General features: G+C 44.0%; 1 protein-coding gene and 1 long non-coding RNA gene across 2 annotated transcripts in view; one reads left to right on the top strand and one right to left on the bottom strand.

Moving 5' to 3' along the window:
- LOC309632403 overlaps positions 1 to 17132 on the bottom strand; it is an 84655-nt gene that overhangs the window by 55395 nt on the left and 12128 nt on the right. The gene's annotated exons all lie outside the window — the stretch shown is intronic.
- CDHR3 (cadherin related family member 3) overlaps positions 14876 to 17132 on the top strand; it is a 76928-nt gene continuing 74671 nt past the window's right edge. Inside the window, exon 1 of the mRNA XM_082399754.1 lies at positions 14876 to 15109. Within this exon, the coding sequence (XP_082255880.1) occupies positions 15064 to 15109 (46 nt within the window). The 5' untranslated portion in view covers positions 14876 to 15063. The remainder of the gene's footprint in view (positions 15110 to 17132) is intronic.

Here is a 17132-nt window from a genome sequence, read left to right as displayed (position 1 = left end):
GCACACCACATGTAATTGATTAAGCCAATCCAAGACTTACTGCCAAAGGCCATGTATTCAAATTACAATATTCAACTACACACATATATATGTGTCTTCCTCGATCTGGTTCATAAAGGAATGTCTTCTGGTTATCTTTCTCTGAAACCTCCTCTGCTACAAATGCCACCTTCCCGGCTGTAACCCAAGGGGGTCTGAATTGACTTTTCCTCAGTGACAGCCACTTCCACCTACTCTGGGTGATGCCATGGCTAGAATGGTGCAGTGTGTCCCTCACAGACACACATCGTCAAAGGCTATGAGTCCAATAGCTCATGACCAACCCTATTCTATAGTAGACTCTCCAAGGAAACTCTGGCTTTGGCCCCAGCTCTCACTGGACCTCAGGACAAGCTACCAACCCTGGGAACTGATTCACGAAAGCAGAGCTGTCCTCTAGCCTGGGGACATAGAAGCCTCAACTTGTTCTCTGTTTCCTTTCATGCTTGTTTGCATCATTCGGAATTTCCCAGGGACACCAGTGTGTCAACTAATCATATCAACCAGGCATCCTTAAGCAGGCAAAGCAATGATGCAAAGAGAGCCCTGGGTCCAGCTTGGCGGAACCACTCACTTCTGCCAAAGGCAGAGACAGGGCAGCCCCTGACCAGGCCCAGCGGGCTCCCTCATTCCCCATGCCCTTCCCCGCTTTGACTCATATCCCCTTACTGGGGCCAGAGCCTTTATCCCCATTCACAGGAAATGCAGAAAAAGTGGAGACATCTCAGGCAGAAAGGACCCTGCCAAAGCGAAGACCTCAGAAACACTTAAAGAGGAAAGGCTGCTGTTCCTTCCCAGACCCCCTTGCTAGGGAAGGAATAGGGAAGACCCGAGTAAAAACCTATATTTGCCTGGTCCGCCTTCCCCCTCCCCTCTCAAGTTCATATGGCTGGAGAACTCACTGGCTTCCAGGAATAATTAGGTAAGTGTTTGTTGGAATATTCTCTCCTGGAAGCCTGTTGGAGAAACTTCCAAAACTGAGGGCAACTGAATGAAAGCTTTCTTCTTTTCAGTTTTACCTGAGTCTAGCTGCCCTGGCAAGTGCCAAGGGGTCCAGACCTGTGTGGTGGGGCCCCTTGCCATGAAGCCCGGGAGAGGGTAGGGCCTCTGGGCCCTCAGGCAGCTGCCCCAGGTGTCTGTCTAGGTTTGTGGGTGGTTCCATGTGCCAGCTTTGCCATAGAGCCTCTCACTGGGAAAGGGGCCCTACTGGTCTTGGATCAGCCATTGCCTTTAGGGGGCCTCTCGCTGCAGAGACACTAGTCCTGGCTGACTCAGTCATCTGCCTTCACAACCCCCCTTCCCAGGCCTTTGCCGAGGGATCCACGAAGGGTTAGGGCTCTTCTTCTCTCCCCAGACAAAGCCCCCAAGTGTTCATTCATCCTGCCCTTTTTTCCCACGGGCAAGCTGGCTGGTTCACTGGCAGGTGCTGATGCCCATTAGGGAGATCCCTGAGCTGAAAACACTGAAGAGCCTGTCCCCCCTGAGAGCCAGCACCCAGATGCCAGAAACACTTTCCTTCCTGACAAAGCCTGCCGGCCCCGGTTCAGTTACTGACAGTGGGACTTCTTGCTACAGTAGCAAGAGCAAACAACAAACAAACAAAAGAAAGAACCAAACCAAACCAGATTTGTAGATTCTTCCTGTATATCCCTTCCACACAGTTACTTTTCTTTCCCACGACTACAGGGGTAGGAATAAGACAGATGAGGTGATGGAGGTGGGCACCATTCTATTTGAGGACACGTGCGCTGTTTGTGTATGTGGGTGTTCTCTATAGTCCAATAATAGGGGACAAACAGGCTACCAGGGCTGTGATCTGGAACCCAGACTCTGGAGCCCAGTTGCCTGGGTTTGGATCCTGGCTCCATCACTTCCTGGATTTGTAACATTGGGTTAGTTACTGAACTTGTCTGTGCCTTGGTTTCCCCATGGAGTAAAATGGGGGATAATATTAGTACAGCTGTCCCCTGGTGGTGTTGTGGGTACTAAACAAGTTAATACATAGTAAGCGTGCCCAGCAGTGTCTGGCAAAGAACGCACTATATGACTGCTCGCTCTTGTCATAGAGATAGCTATGATGTGAGATTTGTCTTTCCATCACTATAAACTTGGTTATCACAGCTTATACCATAATTGGGGAGCAAGTCTCATTTATAATTTATTTATAATGAATACCTGGCTACTTCCAGAAAAGATTTAAAGTGGTTGAACAATGACAGTAACTGGAAAATCTGTCAGTGAAGGTCTTGTTTGTAGTAATTTTGTAAAGGATAGGAATTTTTAACCTGAGGGAAAAACTTCTTCCTTCCTTCCTTCCTCCCTTCCTTCCTTCCTTCCTTCCTTCTTTCCTTCCTTCCTTCCCTTCATTTATGATGGTGTTGTAGTGGAAAGCATCCTAACCTGTAAAGGGGGAGACCTTCGTAAAAATCATGGGAATGATGTAGTACTCAGTGACTCTCTGTGGGATGCAATAATACCATGTCTGAGCAGTTGCAATGTGCCAGGACTGGATGCTTCACAGATGCTCCCTTTGATTCTCATAATCAGCTCTGTGATGGAGAAGGTACTATTATTTCTACCTTGCAGATGAGGAAGCAGAGTCAGGGGGTTTAAGTGACCTGCCCAGTCACAGAGCAGGTAACTGGAGGAGCAGGGTTCCCCCCACCCCAATCCTCACATACATCATTCACTTGTACCCTGAATAGTTTCTGTTATGGGTTGAGTTGTGTTCCTCCAAAAGATGTGCTGAAGTGCTAACCCCCAGTACCTCCGAAAGTGACTGTATTAATAATATTAGTCAAGGTTCCTTAGAGAAAGAAGACTATCTATCTATCTATCTAGAGATTTATTGTAAGGAATTGGCTCATGTGATTGTGGAAGCTTGGCAATTCCAATATCTGCAAAATACGCTGGCAAGATGGGTACTCAGAGAGGTTTCAGTCTGAGTCCAAAGGCAGTCTGTCTGCTACCGGAATCCCTTCTTGTTAGGAGGAGGTCAGCCTTTGCTCTATGTAGGCCTTCAACTGACTGGATGAGGCCCACTCATGTTATGAAGGGTAATGTGCTTTACTAGAAGCTTATGGATTTAAATGTTAATCTCATTTAAAAAATACCTTCACAGAAACATCTGACTAATGTTTGACCAAATATCTGAGTGCCATAGCCTAGTCAAACTGAGACATAAAATTAACTATCACAGTGACCTTATTTGCAGATGTAATTAGTTAAAATGCAGTCCTAGGATAGACTTCAATCCAATATGACTGGTGTGCTTATAAAAAGGAAAACTTGGACACAGAGACAGACAGGCACACAGAGAAAATGCCATGGGAAGATGAAGGCAGAGATTAGGGTGCCAACAAACCACCAGGAGCTAGGAAGAGGCATGGAACAGATTCTTCTTCAGAGCCTTCAAAAGGAACCAATTTGCTGACATCTTGATCTCAGACTCCTAGCCTCCAGGACTGGGAGACAAATTTCTGTTGTTTAAGCCACCCATCTTGTGATACTTCTTCACGGCAGCCCTAGCTTCCCATAATCCAAACAGTGCAGAAATAGAGAACAAAGATACCTACTCCTCGGCTTCAGAATCCATTATCCAACTATGGACGGAAGAAAAATCTGAAATAAGATGTGAGCAGGCAGCACCCATTTCTCCCTGCTTTCTCTCCATCCACATCCTCCCCCACTTCCAAGCCAACAGATAAAGCCCTCAACCCGAATAGAGAGAGGACAGTTGAAGAGGAAATAAGAGAGTTAGACGCTGTGTGGAAGTTGTGCATCTTTTCAGTCCTCCCTACACGAGCCAGCTCACAGATGTGGGTGTGTCTGTTGAAGATACACAAGGGATTCCTTCTAAGCTTGGAGATCTGAGAATGGAAAGGACCTGTGCTCCGTATGATGGATGACGTGCAGGGCAACTGTAAGCTTGCTCCATTGTTGTGTATCAACCATGGGGTAGAAATGGCAGCATGCCATACAGGGCCAGAGGCTATCCTGAGTTCCCTGTATTCCTAAAGGGGTGTGGGTGGCCATCAGAAAATACCCAAGACTCCTGAGTGAGACACAAGAGAGAGCAGGCCCATGGCGCCTTGAGACCAGAACGAGGGGACACTACATCAGAAGGGTGCAGCCCATGGGCAGGACTGTGGGAGATCCGGGAGGATGTTTAGGCGGGATGGGGCGCATCTGAAGCAGCAGGCCATCAGAGCACCAAAAAGTAGGTGTCTAGCCACCACCCCCCTCCCAAGCCCTCAGCACCATGTTGGCAAATGTGAAAGCAGCCAGACATTAGTGTCAGCTTCAGGGATAAGGAGAAAGAGGGAGAAGAAAATCTTGATTGTGAATTGGCTATAAAACCAGACTGGGGGCTTCCCTGGTGGCACAGTGGTTAAGAATCCGCCTGCCAATGCAGGGGACACGGGTTCGAGCCCTGGTCCGGGAAGATCCCACATGACTCGGAGCAACTAAACCCGTGAGCCACAACTACTGAGCCTGCGCTCTAGAGCCCGCAAGCCACAACTACTGAAGCCCACCCACCTAGAGCCCGAGCTCCGCAACAAGAGAAGCCACCGCAATGAGAAGCCCGCGCACCGCAACGAAGAGTAGCCCCTGCTCACCACAACTAGAGAAAGCCCGTGCTGAGCAATGAAGACCCAATGCAGCCAAAAAATAAATAATAAATAAATAAATAAATTTATATATATTAAAAAAACAGACTGGCTAGGAAGGCATTGAATTTGGCTGTGTGTATCTGAAAATAGCTAGATTAAAATTTCTGTATCAGTTTAAATGAGAATCAGATGGAAAGTCTCCTTTCCTGGTCATACCTTCATACACGTGCAGATTTGTGTATATACATACACATTTGGCATCTGTTGGCAGAATCTGCTGTTTCTCCCTGACCACCATCTTCTGAATCAGAGCTCCCCAAGGCTGCGGACCTTAGGTAAGTCACCCCTTATGTTGTGCCCTGGGGACGTCTGTGACGGCAGTGATGGTCATGTCCAGATGGCTACTGACCATCCATTCCCATGCCTCAGGCCCTTCCTCAGGACTGTTTATCCACGAATTTTTTTTTTTTAAATCTATTAAGCAGCCATTTTGCCTATGAATCCTCCACAGCCAGATGTCTGTGACATGATATCTATATTCTCACATTATCTGTTGAGAGACAGAGGCAGCAGCTTGAAAGGTTTAACTGGTAAGTTCTAAGTGGTGGTCCATAAAGTCATCAGAACGGAAGGCGTTATCTGCATGTGAACGTGCTTTCTACGAAGTAACATACACATATTAGTAACATTCACATATTTTCTGCTGCTGCTGTGCTCCTCCTCCTATTATTATCACATTTGTAGAGTAGGAGAAAGATAGCAGGGCTGAGAACCCAGAGGCCTGGCATCCATTCCCAGACCTCTACTGACTGGCTTTGGGAACCAGGGCAAGTCATCTAAAGTTTTTTCTTATCTAGGAAATGCAAAGCTTGTATAACTCACACAGGACTCAACCAGAAGATCCTTATGGCCCTTTCAAGCTCTAAAACTCTATAGTTTTACACAGTTCTTACATTTTCTAGTTGTTTGAGGGAACCTCATGAATATAATCAAATGGATGTCCAGAAAACTTAATGATCTCTTAGGAGATCAGAGGAGAAAGAGTTTTCTTGTTTTTAATACAGTAGAAACTTGAAATGCAGGTTAGAGAGGGCCCACAAAAGTACAGAGGGTTGCTTAAAGCCCAACTGCTTGAATTGGAACTTATTTTTAATGTGGGTTTACCCACCACACAAACACATGCACACACACACACAAAAGAATCTCATATTAAGAGGTAATATGTTTCTGAAAATATGCATTTAAGTTAAATTTTTGTTAATTGAAATATTTTGATTACACAGAGAGTATACTAAATTTTTTTCAAAAAGAAAGAAAATCCTAGTAAGTCCTCAAAGCTAAGCAAAACCAAACCAAACCAAACCACACCAAACCAATACAATTCTAAATTTTTGTCTTACAAGGACTCATATTATCATTTATTTGCTTACAATTAAGAGTTTTTTCCCTTGGAGGTCAGTTTTTAAATGAGGCATACCTATAAATAATTATGATGAAATAATAACAATGATTTTCATATGCTATTTGTGAATTTTGATTACCGTTTTGAAGTTTTATTTCACGTACAGTAAGTCTGGTTATCTGACATGCCTCAGCAGGAGTCATGATTTGTAGGCACTTCTTTCAAATCTATTTATGCCTCTGGTTTTGAAAATGTAACACAACAAAAATTAATAATAATATCATCATCTACTCAGTGAATATGTGTTTCACCTGGCAATAGACCATTTGAGATTTAGAAACAGGTATCAACTTGTATGTTTTCAAAACGAGGAAGTTACAACAGACCTTGAAGGACAGCTCATTTCGTAGTCTCACAGCAAAATTCGAATGTTGGAATCGTAGGACATGAAGGATAAAATGAAAACCTTAAAAGCTACCGGAAAGAAAGACATATTTCTCAAAACAAGAACGAAAAACAACATCAGACTAACAACAAACTACTCACGAGTAGGAACAGATGGCAAGAATACAGGGAGAAAATATCTTCAAGGAGTGGACAGAAAGTAACTGTCAACGTACGTAGACTTATATACTCAGCTAAGCTATTAATTACAAGTGCAGGTGAAATAAAAGATATTACTACAAAGTACTTATTGCCCACTGACTGTAGCTGAAAGAACTACTAAAGGATATAAATAAGAAGGAAAATGCATCTAGAAGAAAAGGACTGAGATGCCAGAAGCAAAGCTATGCAAAGCAATCTGCAAAACATCTTGGTAAATATAAATATTGACAATGTTTATGGTTAAAAATCCAACCCTTTTTGATGTTTCAAACAAGGAGGAACTTAATTGTAAATAACGTGGAAAACACAGAAAATGGGAGGAGGAGTTTCAGATGGAAGTTAAAAACTAACGGGGAACTAGATCCCACATGCATGCCAAAACTAAGAGTTTGCATGCTGCAACTAAGGAGCCCGCCTGCTGCAACTAAGACCCGGCACAACCAAATAAATAAATAAATAAATAAAATATTTGGGAAAAAAAAAACAAAACAACTAACCAAGGTCTCTGTTTTGGGAGGAGAAAGATAAAAATAATAATGATCTTAACATCTTTTCGAAAAATATAAAGTTACGTTTTATGTTAAAAAATGTATATTACAAAACCAATAGAAATGGAATGTGTATCTTCCAAGTTGATAGAAGAAAAAGGAAAATAAAGAGGAGAGTGTTAGAAAAAGAGAAAGAAGTAAAAGTTTGGTTAATAGTAAAAAAAGAAATAAGAGTAGAAATGAGACTAAATATCTCATCAACCAAAATAAATGTAACTGTAATTATTTGTTAAAAAGAAAGGGACTTTTAGGTTGAATTTTAAAAATCAAGGGATAACCTATCAATCAAGGATCATACCTAAAAATTTACATAGAAAGTTTGAAATAGATAAAGACACACGAGGATAATACTTAGCAAAGCATATTTTGTTTTCCTCCTCAATAGCAGGACAGATTTGCATTGGGAGCTTATATCAGAGACTCTAAGCTAGTTTGTTAGCATCTCGAGAGCTTTTTCATTCAAGCACCTCCACGACCAGCACAGTGCCTTACACATAGTAGGTATCCAGTAAATGCTCACAGAAAGGGCAGATAGGAAATTTTGGAAAAGCATTTGAAATGATCTATCCCACCACTTAATTTTACATGTATTATGGGACATGTGTTAGTTTACATGTATTAGTTGACTTTCCCAAAGGTACACGGGTATTCCTACTACCTCTAGTAAATAAACATCCTATGCCCTACAATTTACAATGGGATTTTAACATTTTTTATTTAGGTATATTCATGTAAAAATGGACTGTGTACAACTTGACGAATTTTGACAACTGTATATGCCCCTGAAACCACCTCAATCAGGATGCAGAACATTTCTATTATGCCAGGCCCTCTGAAGTTTACCCCTCCCTCCACCCCCATCCCTGGGTAACCATGGATCTGCCTTTTGACATTATAGATTGGCTTGCATTTTCTAGAATTTTATGTAAATGGAGTCAAACAATACGTGCTCTTTTGTGTCTGGCTTCTTTTGCTGAGCATGATTTTGAGATTCATCCATGTTGTTGAATGTATCCGTAGTTCTTTTCTCCTTCTTCCTTCTTCTCCTTCTTCTCCTCCTTCTTCTTTTTCTTGGCTGAGCAGTATTCCATTTTATGGATGCACCACAATGTCTTTATCCATTTGCCAATTGATGAACATTTGGGTGGTTTCTAGTTTGGGGTTGCTGTGAATTAAGCTTATGAACATTTATGTGGACAAGTCTTTATGTAGACATGGGTTCTCATTTCTTTTGGGTAAATACTTAGAAGTGGAATGGCTGTATAGTAGGTTTACTTTTTTTTTTAAACATTTTTATTGAGATATAATTCACGTACCACACAATTCACCCATTTAAAGTGTACAATTCAATGGTTTTAGTACGTTTAGAGAGTTGTGCAACCATCATCACACTGAATTTTAGAACATTTTCATCACCTGAAAAAAAGCCCTCTTAGCTATTATCCTTCCACCACGTCATTTCCCACATCCCCAGCCACTAATCTACTTTCCATCACTAAAGATTTCCTTATTTTGGACTTTCATATGAATGGAATTGTATGATTTGTGGGTTTTTTGTGATGGCTTATTTCACTTACCATAATGTTTTCGTTGGTTCATATATCCTGTAGCAGATATCTTAATTCTTTTCTTTTTGACATTTTTTTTAGAGCAGTTTTAGGTTCAGAGCAAAATTGAGAGGAAGCTATAGAGATCTCCCATATACCACCCCGACACACACCACTCATGCATAGCCTCCCCCATTACTGACATCCCCCACCAGATGGTACATTTGTTATAGCTGATGAACCTACATTGATACATCATTATCACCAAAGTCCACAGTTTACCTTAGGGTTCACGCTTGGTGTTTTTATGTCTGCATAATATTTCATCATATGTGTACATCACATTTATTGATCAGTTCATCAGTTGAACATTTGGGTAGTAGGTTTATTTTTAAGAAACTGCTGAACTGTTCCCCAAAGTGGTCGTACCATGTTATATTCCCACCAGCAGTATATGAGAGCTCCGGTTGCTCCATGTCCATGTCAACACTTGTTATTTTCAGCCATTCCTGCTGTTGAGAAGCAGTTCATAGCCAGAATTGCTAACTAGAGGGCTGTGGGTATAAATCAGGTCATCAGGCTCTCTGGTCTCTGGGCAGGTAAGGGTAGTAAGGACATAGCTTCATGCTTAGGCAAAGGCAGGGAGAGTAGAACTGTGTACTTGAGCCTGAAGAATGAGACTCACTTTGGTGCCCACAGGGAGTTAGTGACACTGACGACACAGTCTCCATCTGTTCAGTCCAGTGCTTTGTGTGGGACGGGATTACTATATACACAGCTGACAGGCACGGGACATTCAGTCACCTGCCTCCATGCAAATGCGGGGAACGAGGCCAGGAAAAGCAAGTCATGGCCTGATTCTTTCATGCAGGGGAAAGTCCCAGTTCTTTCTTGAATGGCCCATTGTGGGCTGGGGGAAAATCCCTCCCTCTTTTCTAACAGGTACAGTGGGGAACAGGCTAGAGGCACATTTTCTTGGCTTAATTGTTCTATCCTAAGCTTAACCACCCATTTGGAGATGAAGCAAAAACAGTATTCCATTGTCCCCAGTCTTGGAGCTGATCAGGAGGGTTCTGGCTAAGCTGGTTAAAGAGAACTCTGAGACAGCTGCTGGAAAGCAGAGTTCCCACTGGATCCTACCTCATACCTGAAGGAATGGCTCCAAAGAAATCAGAGGCCTCCATTGGAAAATAAAATCATAAAAGTATGTTTTAGTCCAATCAGGCTGCTATAACAAAATGCCACAAACCGGGTGGCTTATAAAAAACAGAAATTTATTTCTCACAGTTCTGAAGGCTGAAAGTCTGAGATCAGGATGCCAGCAGTGGTCAGGTGAGAACCCTTTTCTCATTGCATCTTCACATGGTGGAAGGGGTGCTAGCTCTCTGGGGCCTCTGTGGTGTCTCATTTATAAGGGCACTAATGCTTTCCATGGGAGCTCCATCTTCATGACCTAATCAACTCCCAAAGGCGCCATCTCCTAATACCATCACACTGGGATGTCAACATATGAATTTTAGGGAGCTACAAACATCCAGACCATAGCAAAGTACTAGAAGAAAATATGAAATTTTAAAAATTATCTCAGAGAGGTTTTGTGTGCTACTTAGCCATGGAATACAAGATGATAAATTTGACTATATAAGAATTTAAAAATTTTTACATGGCCAAAATTCCTATAAACAAAGTCAAAAATAAAATGATAAGCTGGGGAAATATTTGCAATGCCTATTACAGACGAAGTGTTAATTTCCTTAACATATCAAGACTTCCCACAAGCCAGCAAGAAATGTACCAAAAATCCAGTAGAAAAACGGTAGAAAGGAACAGAAAAGCCACAGAAAAGGAAACAGTATTGATTCCTTAATATTGGGGAAAGATGCTCAACTCTACTCATGAGAAGGGAAATGCAAATAGAAAAGAGACACTGTTTTTTGCCTGGAGGTGGACACCACATCCAGACAAACTCTGTCACGAACAATCACACCTCCTCTCTATTCTTCTAAGGGCCCTTTCATCTTTCCTAAAAATCATTTTCTCTCCCCTAAGATCATGTGCATCCCCCGTCCCCTTCCCCTATTAAGATGGTATTTAAACCTGAATTCTAAGCCACCGTGGGATTCACTCACTTTTCCCTGGCTATCTCCCATGTATCCATGAGGTATACATGTTAAAACTTCTCTTGTTAATCTGTCTTTTTATTTATTTATTTATTTATTTATTTATTTACTTATGGCTGTGTTGGGTCTTCGTTTCTGTGCGAGGGCTCTCTCCAGTTGAGGCAAGTGGGGGCCACTCTTCATCGCGGTGCGCAGGCCTCTCACTATCGCGGCCTCTCGTGTTGCGGAGCACAGGCTCCAGACGCGCAGGCTCAGTAGTTGTGGCTCACGGGCCTAGTTGCTCCGCGGCATGTGGGATATTCCCAGACCAGGGCTCGAACCCATGTCCCCTGCATTGACAGGCAGATTCTCAACCACTGCGCCACCAGGGAAGCCCAATTAATCTGTCTTTTATTACAGGGGTCTCGGCTAAGGACTTAGAAGGGCAGAGGGAAACTATTTTTCCTCTCCTACAGGGCCTTGGCGTCAGAGGACCCCCTCCGGGGATGCTCAGGGCCAGTCAGGAAGTGAGTGTTCCTGAGGTTCCGGAAGGGAGGAAGGCTGTGGAACTTTATTTCCTTCTCCGAAAGAGCGAAGGGTCTCTCACTGGTTGGGTGTTCTGGGTGGGAGAGAGAGTGGCACAGGGCAAGGGAGTGGAAAGTAAATTGAGTTAAGTTCGCAATATTTTGCTTGGTGTTACACGTGAAGCAACCAGGATGCAATGAATATGAGCGTCTCTGGCCTGGAAAGACTTGCCAAGACTGGCTGGAGACAAATATGTGGGAGCAGCATGGGAGTGGGGTGCTAAAGCCATGTGCGTGCTGGTCCAGCGGCCCACAGGGGAGCCACTGTGGAGAGCTGCAAGAAGCTTCCTGCCATCAGCATGGCCACTGTCGCTGGGAGGGTAAGCCGGGTCCTGAGTGCTCTCTGCCCAAGGTGGGCCTGCAGTGTAGGGGTGCTTGAGTGGTGCGACCTGGGTGTCCCGCCCTAGGGTTTGGATCCTAGAAGCCCATGGTTCCAGTACTGGATGAACGGGGACCATGGACAGAGCTTCCCCACAGATATAAAGATGGCCTGGCTTGTTGACCCGCCCCTCACTGCCCACGGACCTGCTGAAGGAGCTGGACTCTGGAACATTCACAGCAATGCTTCTTCTTCTCATCTTAAGTCTGTCGTGTTTCAAGTACATTATCGATAACGTAAGCGTTTGTAGGCTGCAAGCAGTCCATCCGTAGCTAAGCGTGTTCCAAGGTCCAACTTAACACAGCTTCGGAACACGACTCCTTTGCTAGCAAATTAGACACTTGCAGTGGCTGGATGCCAGGAAAGTCCCTTTAAATACTTTCAGGGCCTGAACCATTGCTGATGTGGGAGAAGACTCCCCGGATCCTTCATGTGAAGCTGGAGGGGTGCCTGCCCCAAAGATTCTGGCCCTGCCCTCCCGCTACCTGATCCATCTCACCTGGCTGAGACCTGGGTGGAACCAGGATTCAGCATCTCAGAGGTCAGGAACAAGACAGCAAGGGGCATCTGGGTCCCATTCAGGCTCTGTGTGATTCTGGCCCAGTTGGGTCCTTGGTGCCAGGACCACAGGCTTTCAGAAGGAGATTCGAGTTGACAAACGGACAATAGAACATCATAATGGCAGAAACAACCTCAGGGCTGGAAACAGATGCTGTAATCACAGGAGAAAAAACCCACAACAAATTCCAAAATCTGACCCTTAAGATCCCTGGATCAGGGAGGGGAAGGAAGGGGAGATTCCCCTTATGGTGGAAACAGGGCAACATGAGGAAAGTTGTGCAGTCAGGCTGAAAATTAAACAGATGTGAGTTTCTTTAATTCAAAGCCTTAATTATTCTGACGTCTTCCATAACTTAATCTAAGCCATCACTTCAGCTTTAATTATGCATAAAGAAATGGATTACTTACAGTAACTAATATGATAGGAAAAACTGAGAGGTGAGAATTGGTAACTTGGCAACTGTTTATTCATCTTTTTTTTTCAGCCCATGTTTATTGACTACCTACTATGTTGCAGCCTTTACTACAGTCCTACTAGGAAAAATATAGCATATACTATGGGCCAGTTTCTTTTACTTCTTTAGCTCATGGACTGCTTGCAATAATACTGCATCACAGGTATTATTCTCCCTGATTTATAGAAGCGGAACTGAGATTCTGAAAGGGTAAGTAATTTGCCTAAGGTCACACAGCAAAAACTTTTTTTTTTTTTTTTTTTTTTGCCATTTACCTATTTTAGAGAGAAACGTACAGACTGACATTTTGAATCTTAACTCCTGTTTTTGTTTTTTTTTTGGCCGCACCGCACAGCTTGTGGGATCTCAGTTCCCCAACCAGGGATTGAACCCGGACCGTGGCGCTGAAAGCCTGGAATCGTAACCACTAGGCCACCAGGAAACTCCCTTAACTCCTGTTTTACACAGGAAAGGTCAACTTTTCCTAAGGGAAAAATGAGTGATCAAAATTGTCCTTTTGGGAAATTAACCTGACAGTTGCCTGTAGAATGCATCGGATGCTGCAGAGACAGTCCAGGTCCGAGGCCAGCACCTAAGTCAGAGAGGTGGCAGCCAAACTGGAAAAAGAAGCTACATGGGGCACTGTGGAGGCTAGAAGGGGCTCGATGAGGATTTGGACGTGATGGGCAAGTTACTCATCCTCTCCGAGCCTTAGTTTCCTTGTGCCCAGAAGGGGCTGTAACCGGTTTATTTAGCAGTTTCAATCCAGGGGCATATAAACAGAAATGGTTTTATTTTTCCTCCAGTCATCGTTTTTAATCTGCCTCTTGTTACATCTCCCTTTCTTGTTTCTTAATAGCTTGCTTCCTGGTTACTTTCAGTTAGTCATCGTCCTTGATAGTCACAGCTTCCATCTCAAACTCAGACCTCATTTCCAGCCTCTCCCCTGCTGCAGCCTTGGCGCCTGGGCGTGGGGTGTGGTCCGGCTCCCTTGCCCTGGGGGAGAAGGTGGGGAGGAGGGACAGGAAAGGGGGTGAGTGTGGCTTCCTAGCTGGCCCTCCTTGCTGTCTCCCTCCATCGGTTGTGGTAGCTCTCTGGGTTCATACAGACTAACTGGCCATAGGTGACCTCTGTGTATCCAAATGCTGGTTCATTAGTGGGGCACACATGCTCGTCAGAGCACCTGGGGGTCTCCCCGCGGCTCACGTCCCTGGTGGGGAGGAACAATGCCCCCATCCATCCCCTGCCACCAGCCTTGGGCTGCTGGGCGTCCCTCTCCCAGCAAGCAGTTCTCGAGTGAAAGGAGCAGGAGAGAGGGTCCAAGTCCTGCTTCCTTCCGCTGTGTCCACTGTCTTCCTCCTGCCCCATGTTGAGGGCATGGGCTGCTCCACCACCACCTTCCCTCTGCACGGCCACTGCTCCTTGTCTGGGTGGAGGCTGGAACGAGCTGTGCTTCACTCACTGGGCCTTGTAGCCTGGCACAGGGCTGCATGGGGCATGAAAGCACTGCACAGGGCAACACCTGGCCCCAAGGGATGGGCCACATCACCCCCCAGTGGGCAGAAGCTTCCTCCAAAATCTTCCTCCACTGACATCTTTGAGGGCTTGAGGGGCAGTGGATGGAGTCAAAGGGCAGTGTCTACGGTTGCAGGTTTGCCTTGAGGAGGGGTCTGGCCCCAGCTCTTGGTTCCTCTCTTTATTTTATTTATTTTTAGTTATTTATTTATTTTTTGGCTCCTCTCTTTAGAATGAGTGCTTTAGTCTCCAACTCTGAGTCTGACTCATCAATTCAGGACAGCAGAAAAATTCCTACTTGCCTACCCCTGTTTCCGAGAATGACAACGTGCCTGGTGACAGGGAGCCCATCATGGATGACTCTGTTTATGTCCAGCTTTTACCATCCACTCTTTCTTTGCTCTTTTGACTTTTCTTCTGGGGTTCTCTGTGCAGATGCATGGTGGGTGTGGACTTTTAAGATGGACTCTTAGCTGACCAGGGCTGGTTGGCTGGCCTCTTGGTACCATGCGGTCATAGAAGGGGGGAATCAAAGAACAAACAGTCCTGTGGTGTTTGGAGTCTCCCTTAGTGACACTAAAGCCTCTGTTTGATTTCTCGCATGGTAACAAAACCAGGAGGGGAAGGTGAGTGGCACCTGGAATAGACTCTGGGTGTAAGGCAGGTTTCAGGTCCTGGATAACACGCTGGAAGGGTGTACAGAAGTGAACTAAAGATGCAGGAGGCCGTCCTCTTACTGCTTCTCCTGGGCGCCCTGTCAGGTAGGAACTCCGTTTTGCCACCTGTCTCGGCCCATTCAGTTTGCTTGATATCATTGTGTGATAAAGTCCCCAAAGAGGAAATTGCCTCTGGGAGGCTTTGTTCAAGTGTGGGCTTCTCAGCATCAGGGATCCCTGAGAGGCTGGGATGGCGTATCTGGAGAAGAGGGTACCCAAAAAGCCACCATCTAATCAATGTTCATACAGACTTCACTTCCCCTCTTGTGCTAACTGGCCTGTGTGGTCCTTTCAAGACCTAAAATTGGGAAAAGAATTTTCCTAGTAGGGCTTTTTATGTATGTCAGTCAGTCTTTGTGGAGATTCTGGCCTTACTCTGGATCCTTCTGGGGGCAAACTGAGGTTGCAAATCACCCTATGGGAAAACTGAGGTACTGAGGGGCTAGTGTCTCAGTCTTGAGCAAAGAAAATTTCTGATAGAAGCCAAAGATTCACCTCGTGCTTCTGGCACTCCCTCTTCCTAATTCAAGAGCTTCAACAATCTTGGATGATTTTTCAGTGTTGTCAGCTTGGATTACTTAAATTGAGCTTTTTAAATTAAATCTTATTTTTGAATAGGTAGTATATGCATTATGTATGGAATTCAATCATGTTAAATTTGCAGATTAATTTAGGGATAATTTACATCTTTGATGAGTTATATAGTAAAAATGCTTAGAGGAGTGTCTGGTACCTAGTAAATGCTTAGTAAATGTTAGTGATTATTATGTACGACGTTGAGTCTTCCTATCCAAGAACAGGGCTCTAGAAACTTGTTCAAGTCTTCATTTGTTTTCTCAGGAGTATTTTGAGATTTTTTTCCTTCATATAGTTCTTGCACATTCTGATTGTTTATTTCTAGTTCTTTTTCTCTTTAGCAGTTGTAAATGGAATTTTCGCTTCCCTATTATCTTTCAATTGATTGTTATATAATGTATGGAAGTTTTTTGATGAATTATCTTATTATTTGTAATGATGTTTCAGTTGATTCTCATGCATTTTCCAGGTTTGAAGATGATAAATATTTGTTCTTTTCCTCGCTTGTTTTTTTTAATTGAAATTTATTTATTTATTTTTGGCTGTGTTGGGTCTTCATTTCTGTGCGAGAGCTTTCCCTAGTTGCAGCAAGCGGGGGCCACTCTTCATCGCGGTGCGCGGGCCTCTCACTATCATGGCCTCTCTTGTTGTGGAGCATAGGCTCCAGACGCGCAGGCTCAGTAGCTGTGGCTCACGGGCCCCGTTGCTCCGCAGCATGTGGGATCTTCCCAGACCAGGGTTCGAACCCGTGTCCCCTGCATTGGCAGGCGGATTCTCAACCACTGCACCACCAGGGAAACCCAATTCCTCGCTTGTTTTTTTTTAATTTCTTATTTCTTTCTCTTATCCAACTACGGGGCCTGTACCTTCAGATTGTTGTTCAATAATGATGAGTGTATACTCGTCTTGTTCTCCATGAAGCATGATGTTAGCTTTTGGTATGAAATAGTTTTGGGTATGTTTTATATGTTAAGGAGATAGCTTTTATTCTTATTTAGGCTATTTGCTTGTAAATCAAAATGGATTTTTAAATCAGATGTTTTTTCAAGATCTATAGAAAGGACCACTTGATTTTCCTCTTTGATCTGTTAATAACATAAATAAATCACGGTTTCCTAATAATATTGAACTGTCTTTAACCTTGGGATTTTAGAGGGCAGGAGAAACTGTGAGTGTGAAGCTGGGCCTTGAGCTTCTCAGACTCTCACTTGAAGTAAACATTGGAGATTTTCCCAGAAATATAGGCTTTTAGGATCATAATCATTTGAGTTAAGAGGTGACTTTTATTGTCATTGGGGGAAGAGTGAGGTTAGGAAGAACCCAGCATCTTATACTGAAACACTATCATTTGGAACCTTCTCATCAGATGTGTGAAAGGAACAGATCACAAAAGTTTGCAAGAAATACTTGAGATTCTTTATAAAAACCACATTCCAATCCCTCTCTCTCCAAAAGACCATGCACTGTACTGCACTTTTGCTACCACAGGTCA

Source organism: Balaenoptera borealis (assembly GCF_965194805.1).
Source record: "Balaenoptera borealis genome assembly, chromosome: 7".
In the NCBI taxonomy this organism is placed as follows: Eukaryota; Metazoa; Chordata; class Mammalia; order Artiodactyla; family Balaenopteridae; genus Balaenoptera; species Balaenoptera borealis.
The sequence above is the reverse complement of the archived record's forward strand: the minus strand, read 5'-3'. Positions and strand labels throughout refer to the sequence as shown.